At 40.5% G+C, this 13,439-nt stretch overlaps 1 protein-coding gene across 1 annotated transcript in view; it reads right to left on the bottom strand.

Annotated features, from left to right (window-relative positions):
• DGKI (diacylglycerol kinase iota) overlaps positions 1-13,439 on the bottom strand; it is a 268,750-nt gene that overhangs the window by 164,592 nt on the left and 90,719 nt on the right. Inside the window, exons 13-14 of the mRNA XM_015561238.1 lie at positions 4,519-4,632; positions 2,903-3,040 (exon numbers count right to left, since the gene is read on the bottom strand). Coding sequence (XP_015416724.1) covers positions 2,903-3,040; positions 4,519-4,632 — 252 coding nt within the window. The remainder of the gene's footprint in view (positions 1-2,902; positions 3,041-4,518; positions 4,633-13,439) is intronic.

Genomic DNA, 13,439 nt, shown 5'->3' with positions numbered 1-13,439 from the left:
AACTTAAAATGAATAATGTTTAATTTGTTTGCCCTTTGCCTACTTTTTAAAAAAATATTTTTGAAAAGTCATATAAGCGATAAAGCAGTTGGAGACATTCAGCTATTCTCAACCTAGAGAAAAAAAGAAAAAAACAAATAGATATGTACATAGACATTTATTGATCAGTATTATTCAGATTCCTAGTTTGCCAAATCTTGTATATTTTATATTAAATATATTGTGATAACATTGGTTAATATCATTAGGTAAATTTCAGGTTACACTCTATTTTGTGCTCACCACCCAAAGTCCAGTCTCCTTCCATCACCACATATTTGACCCCTTCCCCCTCTTCAAACCTTGTATCTTTAAGATGACTGTGAAATATGTGAACACAGACATAAAGGTGCATACCCAACCTTAGCTTTCCTTCCCAGAATCCTCTGGGTCACTGGCTGTTACTGCTGCAAGCTGAGTAACACAAAGAACCACACAAACTAAAATCCTGAATTAAAACTGCGAAATTAGCCAAACCGGTTTGGCTCAGTGGGTAGAGCGTCAGCCTGCGGACTCAGGGGTCCCAGGTTCGATTCCGGTCAAGGGCATGTACCCTGGTTGCGGGCACATCCCCGGTGGGGGGCATGCAGGAGGCAGCTGATCGATCTCTCTCATCGATGTTTCTAACTCTCTATCCCTCTCCCTTCTTCTCTGTAAAAAATCAATAAAATATATTTTTAAAAAAACTGCGAAATTAATGTGTTTTTAGGCTGTAGGCAGTATTAGAACAATTAGAAAAGCATTGGAAAATGTTAGAAGGGAAATAGTGATTCTTTCACTTTACCTTCTATAGCTTAGAGTAGAAGATAAACATTAAAGTAAACAGATAGGTAATTTTACCTCAGTTTAGATAATATTTCCAGATAATGATCAGAGAGAAATGCACTAGAAATACATGTTTAACCCTCAAATTTCCAAAAGTTAAGTTTATTACAGTGTTTCATGTCCCCCTTGATTTTCTGTTTGATGAGAGTAGAACCTTGTTCCAGTAAGAGAAAAATGAAATAAACCTTGTGCCAAGAATAGAAAATGAAATGAGAATGAGAGAGATATATTAATACAGAAAGAAAGTAAATGGGTTCCCTGGGTCTCTAATATAAATAAAGAATGAACCCCTCATAGAAGGCCCTGAGCCAGAGCTTATAATGATTCAGAGGTCAAAACAGCCCCTAGAAATGGTTATAACTGACTGGAGAACAGGGAGAGAAACTAAACACACAGAACAATGCCAAAATCATGTCTCATTTTCCTGGCTTCACATTTGAGAATGTCCAGTTCCTGTACTTAAACAAAATACCATCCTTATAATGACAGCAAGGGTTGGTGATCCTGCCAAGAACACAGATATGTTCATCTCTACCATTTATGTTTTCTTGGCTACAAGTCTAACCCATGTCTTAACATTCACTGATAACTCAGGGGAACATCTGGCCACCATCCGATAAATAATATCCCAATTTAGTCTGTTATTAAATTCTTATTCGTATTTTCCAGGAAAAAATTATCCCAATTTCCTACATGTCTCTTCAAAAAATCCATTTTCATAGCCTTTTAATTATCTGGATTAATGTTTCCTGGCTGCACCAAGAAGTCTTTCCATTACTTGAGCTGTTGGGAAGAGATTTAAATATAGACTTCTACGGAGGGCCTAACCATTCTAAGTTTAGTGGGGAAAGGGCCTTAACATTTCCATATGGTACATTTCTTTTTACTTTGGCTCTTTTCTACCCAATTTCTGTATTCTAATATAGTAGAAAGACATATCATATTCCAAGACAGTAAGTGGTATTTAAACAACACTGTGACATGATGAACTCAGTATCAACTGAGCAATCATGATATCTACCAAAAACCTTATAATTTCTAAATCATGGTTTAGGTGAAAAAAAAAAATAAAGACCAAGGCAAAACATGTTTTAATGAATTAAGTGGATGTTGGTTTGGTCTAAAATGCTCTCTGGTTCAATCTATTTTAAGGCTGAAACTTCCATGAAATCTTGGTCTCAATCAATGGCATAATCCAATACAGCAGTAATGCTGGTTAAAGTACAAATACCTCGGCCTTAACCCTGAATTTAGTTAATGAAACTCTCTGGGACTGGGCTAGTATATCTGTATTTTAATCTGTATTTTTAACAAGCACACCTGGAGAATCTTATGCATACAAAAGTTTGAAAACACTATCATAGAAAAGAAGCAGGAAGTAATAAGGAGGAAGTGGCTACTTGGCGACCTACCAAATTTATCTGAAATTGAGGCCAGAACTTAGAACCAAATCCTCTACTGAAGCTCCACACTAGAGTAGTTACAACTGCGCCCTTGGTTTGTCTTGGATTGAAATAAAAAGCTCAATCACTGAAGGAAAAGCACTAAATCAAAGCATTTATGTAGGCATCTTCAGTCCCATGCAAGTAATGAAATCGGCTTAGTTAATACATCCTAAACATTGGGAACATTTGCTATCAAGCCAGAAATCTCAGAAGGCTATCTTTGTTTTGAAAGATCATATTCCTAATGCTTCAGGATATATATATATATATACATTTTTTATTTCATTTTCTCTTAGGTTAAGAGTTTGCAATGAACTGGAAAAATTAGAACATGGATCCATGTGTTCCTGGTGTGGAAGCTGAGGACAGAGAACAGCTCCCTGAGCCCTGGAAGCAGGTAGAAACCTAGGTCTTTAGAAACCCCTGGGGTAGAATCAGTGGGTAATGTTGGACGCATAGCCCTGTAGCCATAAACTCTAACACTCTCCTTTTATCTCACAGGAAGAAAGCAGCACATGAATCTCCAGCCACAGATGTATTTCCCATGACAGATGCTCCCGAGTGCCTTTCTGCCGAAGAAAGAACTCTCTAACCTTACACACGCCATCTTCAAGCTCTTCTGGAGGCAAGTCTGGGTTTCTTTCCACATGGAGGTTCCAGCGATCTAGCTGTACAATTGTCCCATCTTCTACTTGACAGAGGATTTTGGAAACAGGTTCATCAGTGTAGCCCTAAGGATCCAACGAACACATCCATTGGCATCTGGAGTAGTGAACAGTATAGCCAAAGGTATTTCATGCAAGAAAGAGCCCTCTGCTACAGTTCTCTGTTTGTTTTGTAATTAGCAAGGTTGGGAGAGAGTAAACTCCTTTTTTCCAGGTACTTGGAACTTAACACAATAGTTACAGGTAACGTGCACAGAAATGTTAATTCTAGCTGGTTAGAGCTGAGGAATAATTTGTGCTTACACTGAGAACCAATAGTTGCTGGTAGGTTTAGGGGCTACTCTGAATGGCTGCTTTCATCAGAGTAAAAGCAGGACCCCCAGGCCTCCTACTAAAAGGATTTGTGAAATGCACAGAAGTGTGTTTGGGGTTTGGAGGAGAGGATAAAAGAAACAAAGCAGCCTCTGATAGACAATTTCTTCTATTAACACCCCATTTTACTTACCTCTCCCTAACCTTGTAGCAGGACACCATCCCTTCCTTGACCCAAGGCAAGTCTGACAGAGGAATGGCCCTGCTTGGGAACTCTTACTCCTTGAGCATACATTACTGACAGCATGATTATTAAGGACTGTCAAGTCACTGATTGGATGAGAGGAGTTAACATTGATAATATACCAGTAGCTTCATATAAATACAGGGCGGGGCAAAAGTAGGTTTACACTTATTCATATGGAAAATAATTAATAAAGAATAATATAACAATAAACTCTGTTTGGAGTACTCACAACTATAATCCTATTTTTGCCCTATCCTATATTTATTATTTATACTTAAAAAAAGACCTATGGGAGGTTAATTCATTCACCCAAAGTCAAATTAGTATCTGAAGATAATTATCTCCTATGGGAAGTTAATTCTCCCAAAAGCCAGATTAATATCTTCTAGTATCTGAAGATGATTTTCATGGAACCCAGCCCAGGCAATGGTCTCATATGAACAGATAAAAAGGTGGTAGGCTGCATATGTTAGCATATTGTGCCTTCTTACTGACTTAGCACTGTGAAAAAAAAAAAAAAGTAATGAAATGGCTGGTTGGTGACAGGGAAACTGCCTCCACTGAACTTGTCTGAAATTGGCTCCACAGTGCAAAGGACAGTCTGTTCCCTGTAGAGTCAAAGCCATGATGACACTGACCGGAGAAACCACATGCTCAAAAAAAGCCATAAGTTGCCCAAAGTACGCATTGTAAATCCGAGTCAGAGTTGCGATCCTGGTCAAGGCTGAGGGTCAGGATCAATGAAGACTTGAGGACGCACCCAATGTCTTAGTGTTGAGCTCAAAAAGCCCAGGCCTGTGTACTAACCCCGTTTCTAATCCTAAATGTTCCCTTCTTCTCTAGCTGCTTGTAAGTTACTGGTTATAATCGTGGCTCGTGGGTGCCTTGGTTCTCAGCTCTAACGTACTCCCCTTCCATTAGAACGTCTGTGGGTTGGGGGAGCCTGCCGCTGGACGCCAGGGGCCGCCCCCGAGAGAGTTCTTACCCCTCCCCAGTTGAGGGTCCGAGCCAGGTCATTCCCAGTCCCCAGAGGAAGGACTCCAACCGGAGGCTGAGGGCTCAGCTGCAGTTCATCCAGAATAGAAAGGATCCAGCCCACCTAGGGACACATTGGGGGCCAGAAGAGGGATAAGAAAGACAGGTAAGTTACAAGGAAGACCACCTGAGCGGAGAGGCTTTAAAGAGCAAAATCAAATGGTCTTAGATTTCTTTAAAGTATATGTTTTTTGGTAGTTTTTTTTAAATATATTTTTATTGATTTCAGAAGGGAGGGGGGGAGGGAGAGAGAGAGAGAGAGAGAGAGAGTCAGAGAGTAAGGTAGAGAGAGAGAGAGAAACATCAACAATGAGAGAGAATCATTGATTGGCTGCCTCCTGCATGCCCCCTACTGGGGATCAAGCCTGCAACCCAGCATTTGCCCTTGTCGCAATCAAACCTGAAACCCTTCAGTTCTTAGGCCGTTGCTCTATTCACCGAGCCAAACCAGCTAGGGCTAAAACATATGTTTTAATCCAGCAGCCAGGGAACAGAAAGACCACTTATCTCTGGCAGATTCAAGGTGGCAAGTCTCTTACAGGGAAAAGGACCATTTTGTACATGCTCTGTCGTATAAGCAAAGCTACACCCATTTGTCTGTATGTTTAACTAGAGATCTACTTTAAAATCTAGAAGAGTTTAAAATTTAGGGAGGTATATAGCATAGGCCACTGGAGGGAATACAGGACTTAGAGTCAGAATGAATTTCAATTCTGGCTCATATATGCCCTGTCATCTTTATTAAATTATCTGACATCACTGAGACACATTTATCAGATTTTCAAAATGGCGTTAATAAGACCTACCTCACAAAATTGTTTGCAGAGAGAAATCTATATAAAGCCCTTAACATGGTGCATGGTGTATGTAAGCACCAGTTAAATGGTTAATCTCCATAGTACCATCTTAGAAATTACTGTTTTTCTAAATATCCTTGTATCTCTCTAAATGAAACATTATGGAAACATAATTAGGGCTGGACTTAGTATTTATCATAAGTTTAGGCAGAAAATAGATACTTATGTACTAGAATCATATTCCTGTTTAATCTTTTTCTAAGATTTAGTCTTATTACAGCTATTTAGGAAAATTACCCTAGATTTGAAAAGAGCAAAAGCAAACTTGAATGTCTCACAATGTCATACTAGAGTAGTATTTAACAGGCCTGTCTAAGAACTATATAAGTACAGGTTAACTTGAAGATTTCTGTCCTACAGCGAGACAAATGTTGAAAAGATTACATAAACCAACTTTGACTCAAATTTAGAAAATTATTTTGGTGTAAGCCACATAATCCCTTTCTTCTATTTCTCAAGAAAACAAAAACAAAAAGAAAAGCCCAACAACAACAGCTTTATCATGTTGTTGGAGCCATCATTAAGGCACTAAATACCTTTTAAGTTAAATTTATTGAGGTGACATTGGTTAATAAAATATGTAGGTTTCAAGAGAACAGTTCTATAATACATCATCTGTATATGGCACTATGTATACATTTTTATGTATATTCATTCTATATTTCTATGAGTCATGTCTTTTAAATATTTTTTGAAAACGGTACTTTAACAGTACATTTATTGCACACTACTACATATAAAATGAAGAACTAAGAAACTGAAATGAGAAGATAAATGAGCCGGGCTAAGATAGACTAGGTAGTTCATGATGAACAAAAACAGTGAGCTTTCCATGGGCCAGTCCCTGAGCAAAGTCCTCCAGTGAACTGTCTCATTAAACTTCAAAAGGAGTCCCTGAGATAGATGTAATTTTCGTCTCTACTTTGTAGATAAGGAAACTGAGATTTGGAAAGTCCAATGTCCTACTTCATACCACATCATTTATGTGGTAGCTGGCATTCAAAATTAGGCTTGCCAAACGCCAAAGACCAGGCTCTTAGCCTTTCTGGTGCAGGGAACCTTGAAATGAAGAACTAAACCTGGTTCTGGATATGGCCTGGCCGTCCTGTAGACAGTGCATGCACTGTTGGAATCTTTGGAGCACTGAAGAAACTTAGAAGTCGCTTATTCAAATTCAGTTAATTTGCAGATTTATTAACAGAGATGCAGAGAGGTCATGTAATTAGCTGAAGACTAAATAATGAGAAGTGGCTGTCGGAGTCCTATCAGGTCTCCTGACTTCCTTCTCCTCCACAATGATTACTTCCCAGGATGTAAAACAGGGGACCTCAAACTACAGCCTGCGGGCCACATGCAAATACAAATATTGTATTTGTTCCCGTTTTGTTTTTTTACTTCAAAATAAGATATGTGCAGTGTGCATAGAAATTTGCTCATAGTTTTTTTTTAAAAAAAAACTATAGTCCGGCCCTCCAACGGTCTGAGGGACAGTGAACTGGCCCCCTGTTTAAAAAGTTTGAGGACCCCTGATGTAAAACATGCCTGTCTATCATGAAGTCTGAAGTCGTGTTAACCTTTCAGAAAGGCATACCCAGTTTGGGGAACTAGAGATTCAGATCCACACAAGTGTGAAAAGTCCCCCCATTCCCCAAGATAGGCAATTTGCTCCTAGACAACTCCTTAGGTCCCGGCCCAGCACGTCTATATTTTACAGGCAACACGGACAAGGCTTGCTATTGAATATGGAAGTAAAAGGGGAGGAAAATGCCACGTGCTAAAATATGACTGGTGACTGCTACATATTGTTCCTATGCAGCTAAAAGCACAAACAAAACCCAGTAAAAGGAGGTATCTTCAATGAACTACAAAAAGGGGACTTAAAGGGCATTAAAAAGGATGTGAAACTCAGAAATCCCAATAATTGGGGATTGCTGACTGCAGACCCAACAGTCCTGGGTAGAACCAGACTCTCAGAAGAAATGCAAGGGAACCTAGTGGGAATCTAGTTCAACATCCCATTCAGAGAAGGGGAAAGAAGGCAGGCTCTAAAACTTCTCTGAGAGATGATCTCTTAGTCCCCCTCTATTGTTGGGGGCCAGATGTAAGCTGGCAAGGTCCTTGCACCTAAAGGGGCTAGCGAGGCTGGGACCCTTATCCACACAGTTTTCCCAGACTTGTTTGGATGGCGGTTATCAGTGGAATGAGAGCAACATTTGTAGAATGAGAACAGCCTTTCATAGCTTACCAGGAAGTCTGTAACTATTTACTGAGATTTGCTGTACTGAGAACTTGTGCTTCTGCTGTATCTCTCCCTTAGAGATTAAGAGGAACAAAGAATACATTCCTCTTGACAGGCCTCCTATTCAGTGTGTTATGTAAAAATAGGATTGTGTGGCTAATAAAGTTACTTCAGTTCTCCGAGAACTGGGGTCCTCCAGATCCCGCTCTCCTGTTTTTCTTTCTTTTCTCAATTCCCCCCCCCCTGTCTCAGCCCAGCTCAACCTTATCAGGCTGGCCCTGACACTCTATGGTTTGAACTCACAAGTCAGTCAGTGTCGTTGGGGTAGATTTGTTAGAAACTTTTTTCTTACGTTTAGTTGAAATTTGTCTCACCTTTCTCAGTAAAGAGCATGCTATGGCTTCACACTTTCAACATCCCATTTCACTCTAGACACAACAATGAAAAAACAAAACAAAACAAACAACAACAAAAACCTCTTCCTGGGCCAGAAACAAAGAAAATGCAAAGATGCAAGCAAGAGGAAGCCAGGAGTTTGGCTTCTGTCTGATGAGGAGGTGCACTGCCTGCTGGCAGGAGCCTGTGTAGAAACCAGGCTCCCTCTTGGAAATAAGAGGTTGGGATAAGAATGGGTAGAACCACGACCTGAGGCCGTAGCCCATAGAAAGCTGTTGGGGCTGGAGGGATAAAGTCTCTGTGTAATAGTGAGCCCAACTTCCCACCAGCTCACTGACACCCAACACACCCTGACATGTCCTCAGGATGAAAAGTAGCCTCAGAGTCCTGAAACCATTCACACTACTAGAGAGGGACAGGAAGGGATGCAGAGAAAGGGAAGAACCTGCAAATGAGTCTGCAAAGAACAATTCTAAGTGACGGGAAGAATACTAATACTTCGATGAGAAAGTTAGGGGATGCATGCACAGCACATTAAATACAAACAATTTGCAAATGACTTGGGAATATGTGTCCTGTAACTTCCGTGCAACAGAAAGGTCCTTAAAGATCTCATGGCTCAAAGCTGTCTATTGGAGGCTCTCCCTTCCCAGTAACCAGTAAACCTGCTCCTGTCAGAGGTCCAGACAGAAGGTTCATGGGCAGGGGCTGTGTTTGCTGGGCCTTCACATGTCCCCAAGACGTCTCCACCAGCGTTTCTAGCACCCCTTCAATTCAATGATTCAGTTAATTGTGATACATAGCACTTGGCATGTTTCCCACCACGACTGAAGGATATTATCCGGATCGGGTGAAATCATGTTCCAGTTTGCAGAGTTCTTTCCTTCCTTTGTGTCAGGAAAAGTGAGACTGAAGGATCTAGAATAGCAGCTACGCCTCTGGGCTTTGTCCCTGAGCAGCCCAACGGGCCACTGCAGCAGCAGCCGGCCTCTGCTGCCACCTGCTGCCCATGCTCAGCATTAGCTGTCACTGGATGCCCCCCTCGTGCACTTGGAGCACTGTTTTCATTCTGCAATATGCTGGCATCAGAGGTGGCTCAGGGTGGAGAGGACAGTGAATTGAAGTCTTTGCACATGACATACATCGCATTTTCTTATATCACAGGCAGGAAAATGGAGGATACGCATATTGGGAAATCAGAGAAGACAGGCAACATTTCTGAACTCTGAAAGATCATCGAAACAGCACTTAACAACTGGGTGTCCCTTACTAACACGTACACTATGCTTCTTCCCTTTGATGTTTTAATTTGTGTTTGCACTGAAGAGTTTAAAAAGTCACCATGTGTTAAAGGAAATGGTTAAAATCAGCCCTGAAGAAATCAAGATCAGGGCTGAGGGATGAGCTCTTTGAAGTAGAAAACTCACTTGTTCCCAATGACTACGCCTGAGGTGTACCATGTGCTTCCTCCTGAGAGAGGATGGGCTACGTCCCATTACATACTCATGAGGCTGAGGCTGGGGGTGGGGCGGGCAGAGGGGCTTGGCATGATCTGCTAGTCCCTGTCCATTAAAGGAAAATACGATACTTTCTCCCCGGCTGGGGCTGTAAGTCAGGGCAGGGGGATGCCTGCTGTTGACAATGTATCCTCATATCTAGAGAAGCCAACTGAACAAGAAACAAGCATGAAATGGGTGGCTAAAGTCAATTTAATTCCAGGCTTTTGGAAAGACATGAACATAGTTACAGATGGACCTGCTGACCCAGCTCAGCTCATGAGGGTCAGAGCCAGACAGCGAGGGACCATGTCTCACTGAGGAGCCAGCAGAAGAGGAGGGTGCATGTGCCTCAGCGTCTAGGTCAGCCGTGGGCAAACTACGGCCCGCGGGCCGGATCCGGTCCATTTGAAATGAATAAAACTAAAAAAAAAAAAAAAAAAGACTGTACCCTTTTATGTAATGATGTTTACTTTGAATTTATATTAGTTCAAACAAACACTCCATCCATGCTTTTGTTCCGGCCCTCCGGTCCAGTTTAAGAACCCATTATGGCCCTCGAGAAGACCGTACCCTTTTATGTAATGATGTTTACTTTGAATTTATATTAGTTCACACAAACACTCCATCCATGCTTTTGTTCCGGCCCTCTGGTCCAGTTTAAGAACCCATTGTGGCCCTCGAGTCAAAAAGTTTGCCCACCCCTGGGCTAGGTTCACGTGCCCTTCCATATTTAGGCCGGTGACAGCCAAGGAGAGCTGGATGGGTGGCGATGTGGCCCACGAAAGGAGAGAACACAAAGTTACTACATGAGCACAGAAATAATACTATTTCTAGTTTATACACATGAAGGCTGGAGGTCATTCTTGAGTCAGCTGAGTTTTCGCTCAGCTTAGAGATCAAAGATGGGACCAGCTCATTTGCTGCTCTCAGCTATGTGACAACCTCAGGGTATGCAAACCAGGTACAAAGAGGCTAAACTGCAGCCACTGATTGAGCGCTAGAATGCGGCTAATCCAAACCAGAGGCATTATAATTATAAAATACATGCCAGACTCCAAAGACAGAGCAAACTGAACATAAAGTAGCTCATTAGTGATTTTCATATTGATTACATTCTGAGATGATAATATGTTGGATATATTAGGTTAAACAAACGGTATTATAGAACTAATTTCACCTGCTTCTTGTTTACCCTTTTTAAGTCCCTTCTAGAAAACTTAATATTTAAAATGTGGCTTACATTATAGTTCCCTTGATCAGCAATGATCGCTGCTATTATAATGCTACAGCTGTAAAGAACCTTGGAGACCCAAATGTATCCTTTTGAAGATTTAGAATGTCTCAAAGTAAGTTCAGAAACCTGCTCAAGGTCACAGAAATAGTAGCAGGACCTCCTCTTCCACCTCCAAGCGTAACACTGTGAGACGCATCACTCTGCTCCTTGCACTTGTTAATAACATAAAAATAAGCTAATATTGGAGCCTAAGAACTTTTTTCCAAATTCATGCAAGATGTCTAATATTAAGTAATACTTTTTACACTTAAACTAATATGGTTAGTGGTTAATATTCCTCATTCTAATCAGTCAAAAATATTCCATTTCTGATCCCTCCTTGAACCTTGTCACTATACTGACAGAATTCTGACAGCCTCTGATCGGTATGTCAACTCAAGGTTAAACACCTTACGGCAAATACAAAATTGATGCTCTCAAGAACTATACTTCACTTGCCTAAAGCCAAGAGGTTTTTTTTTTCCATGCACCCACCAGTTTTTTATATAAACTCTGCCCCTAGTAAAAATTTAAATTTTCATGTTCTAAACTGATAAAAATTAAAAATACCAATCACATACATTGATAAATATTTCATAAACCCCATATCTTGTTCACCAAAAACCTTACTTTAACAAGTTAAAATAAAAGGAATCCTGCAGGGTCTTATATAAGTTACCAAACAAGCAAAATTTTGATTCTGAGACTGGAGTACAGGGGTCATTATTGACAAAAATACTTAGTTCAAAAGTACGCATCAACTCTAGAATAGATATACTGCTTTTATTTCAGGAATGACTGTTTGCAAAGGACCCAAGTGTAAATGTCCAATGCATTTGTGAGTTACGTGGAAGTATGTGAAAACTGAAGTTAGGAACATAAATAAGGTCCCCAACATAAAAGAAAAGTTATATTTAAACCTTGCAGAATATCTGTTAATTATGGTACATTTAAAGAAGAAATGCTAGAAAAGGTAAGATAAGAAAAGTAGGAGAACCGAATAGTCTACAAGTCAAGAAGGATATTAATGACACCATAGTGTATTCATAGATATTCAATGCTGTAATTGGATCTGGTTGCGAGGATTCATTAGTAATGTACCAAGTCCCACTTACTCACCATTCTGGGTTTTGTCCCAGACACTCTATTGAAACTCTTTTCTTGAAAACCACCAAATTACTCCCTAGATTCTAAATTCAATGATCATTCTCCGGTCTCTCCTTAAAGATATAACCACGCCCTCTTTCTTGAAACTCCTGTTTTGGCTTGTTTTCTTGACAGAAAAGACTGCCTTCTACTTCTATCTTCTCATTTTCCTTTCAAATTTTGGCTCTGACTCCATAATTATAGGTATTTCACAAGTGTCTGAACTTGGCTATCTTCTCTCTTTGTCCTTTAGACTTTATAATACTTACCTAATTTCAGAGAATACCTCAATGCCATATAACCTGGAGCACTGCCTCCTACACATGCCTGCTGAGTAGAGAAAAGGAAGAAGAAAGTAGCATGGGGTGGGGGTGGGGAGTCAGGTGGTGGGAGATTCAGTGGGTGATGGGGAAGTTTGAGAGGTGGAGCATCCAGTCAATGGGGAAGCCCAAGATATGAAGATGGAATAGGAAGCTGAAGTGGACCTGAGGTCAGAGTCATTTAAGAAAGAGGAAGAACTATGCATCCAGAACAACAGGCATATCCTCAGCTTGTATGCTGCTGTCACTGAGATTTAGAGGAGAAAAGATGTGAGTGGGATGCTTGAAGCATATAGGAAGGCAAGTAGATGCTAAAATAAGGAAGACAACTGTAGTAAAAGGTGACAACTGAGTTTATCCTTTTATTAAAGACTAGAGGCCTGGTGCACGAAATTCATGTATGGAGTGGGGGGGAGGAGCGGGGGAGGGTCGGTCCCTCCGCCTGGCCTGCACCTTCTCACAATCCAGGACCCCTCGGGGGATGTCCGACTGCCAGTTTAGGCCCGATCCCTAATTTGTTATTATATATTAATTTAATTAATAATACCTTTTTCTCCACAGAGGATTTGTTTGGATAAAAGTCTTACTAAAGATAGTTGGAAAAATTCCACACTATCATATTTCTAAATACATCTCCCTAAAACACTACAATTGATTGAAATGTAATTGGTATTGTGGGAGAAAAAAATTCCACAGTCAAATAATTTTGGAAAACACTGGGTTAAACAAAATGAAATTGCCCTGACTGGTTTGGCTCAGTGGATAGAGAGTCAGCCTGCAGACTCAAGGGTCCCAGGTTCAATTCCAGTCAAGAGCATGTACCTTGGTTGTGGGCACATCCCCAGCAGGGGGTGTGCAAGAGGTAGCTGATTGATGTTTCTCTCTCATTGATGTTTCTAACTCTCTATCCCTCTCCCTTCCTCTCTGTAAAAAATAATAAAATATATTTTTTTAAAAAGTGAAATAGGTTTAGAATTTTCTGCTGTAAGACTTAATAATCTACACTCATAAAAGAGAAAAATGGTAATTGGCGTACGATGCTACCCTTTTCATTGGCTAATAAGGGCTATATGCAAATTAACTGCCACCTAAGATTGGCAGTTAACTGCCAACAAGATGGCGGTTAATTTGCATATGTAGG

The sequence above is a fragment of the Myotis davidii genome, unplaced genomic scaffold, assembly GCF_000327345.1.
Source record: "Myotis davidii unplaced genomic scaffold, ASM32734v1 scaffold1316, whole genome shotgun sequence".
NCBI classification, from domain to species: domain Eukaryota; kingdom Metazoa; phylum Chordata; class Mammalia; order Chiroptera; family Vespertilionidae; genus Myotis; species Myotis davidii.
This window is presented reverse-complemented; position numbering and strand designations above follow the sequence as displayed.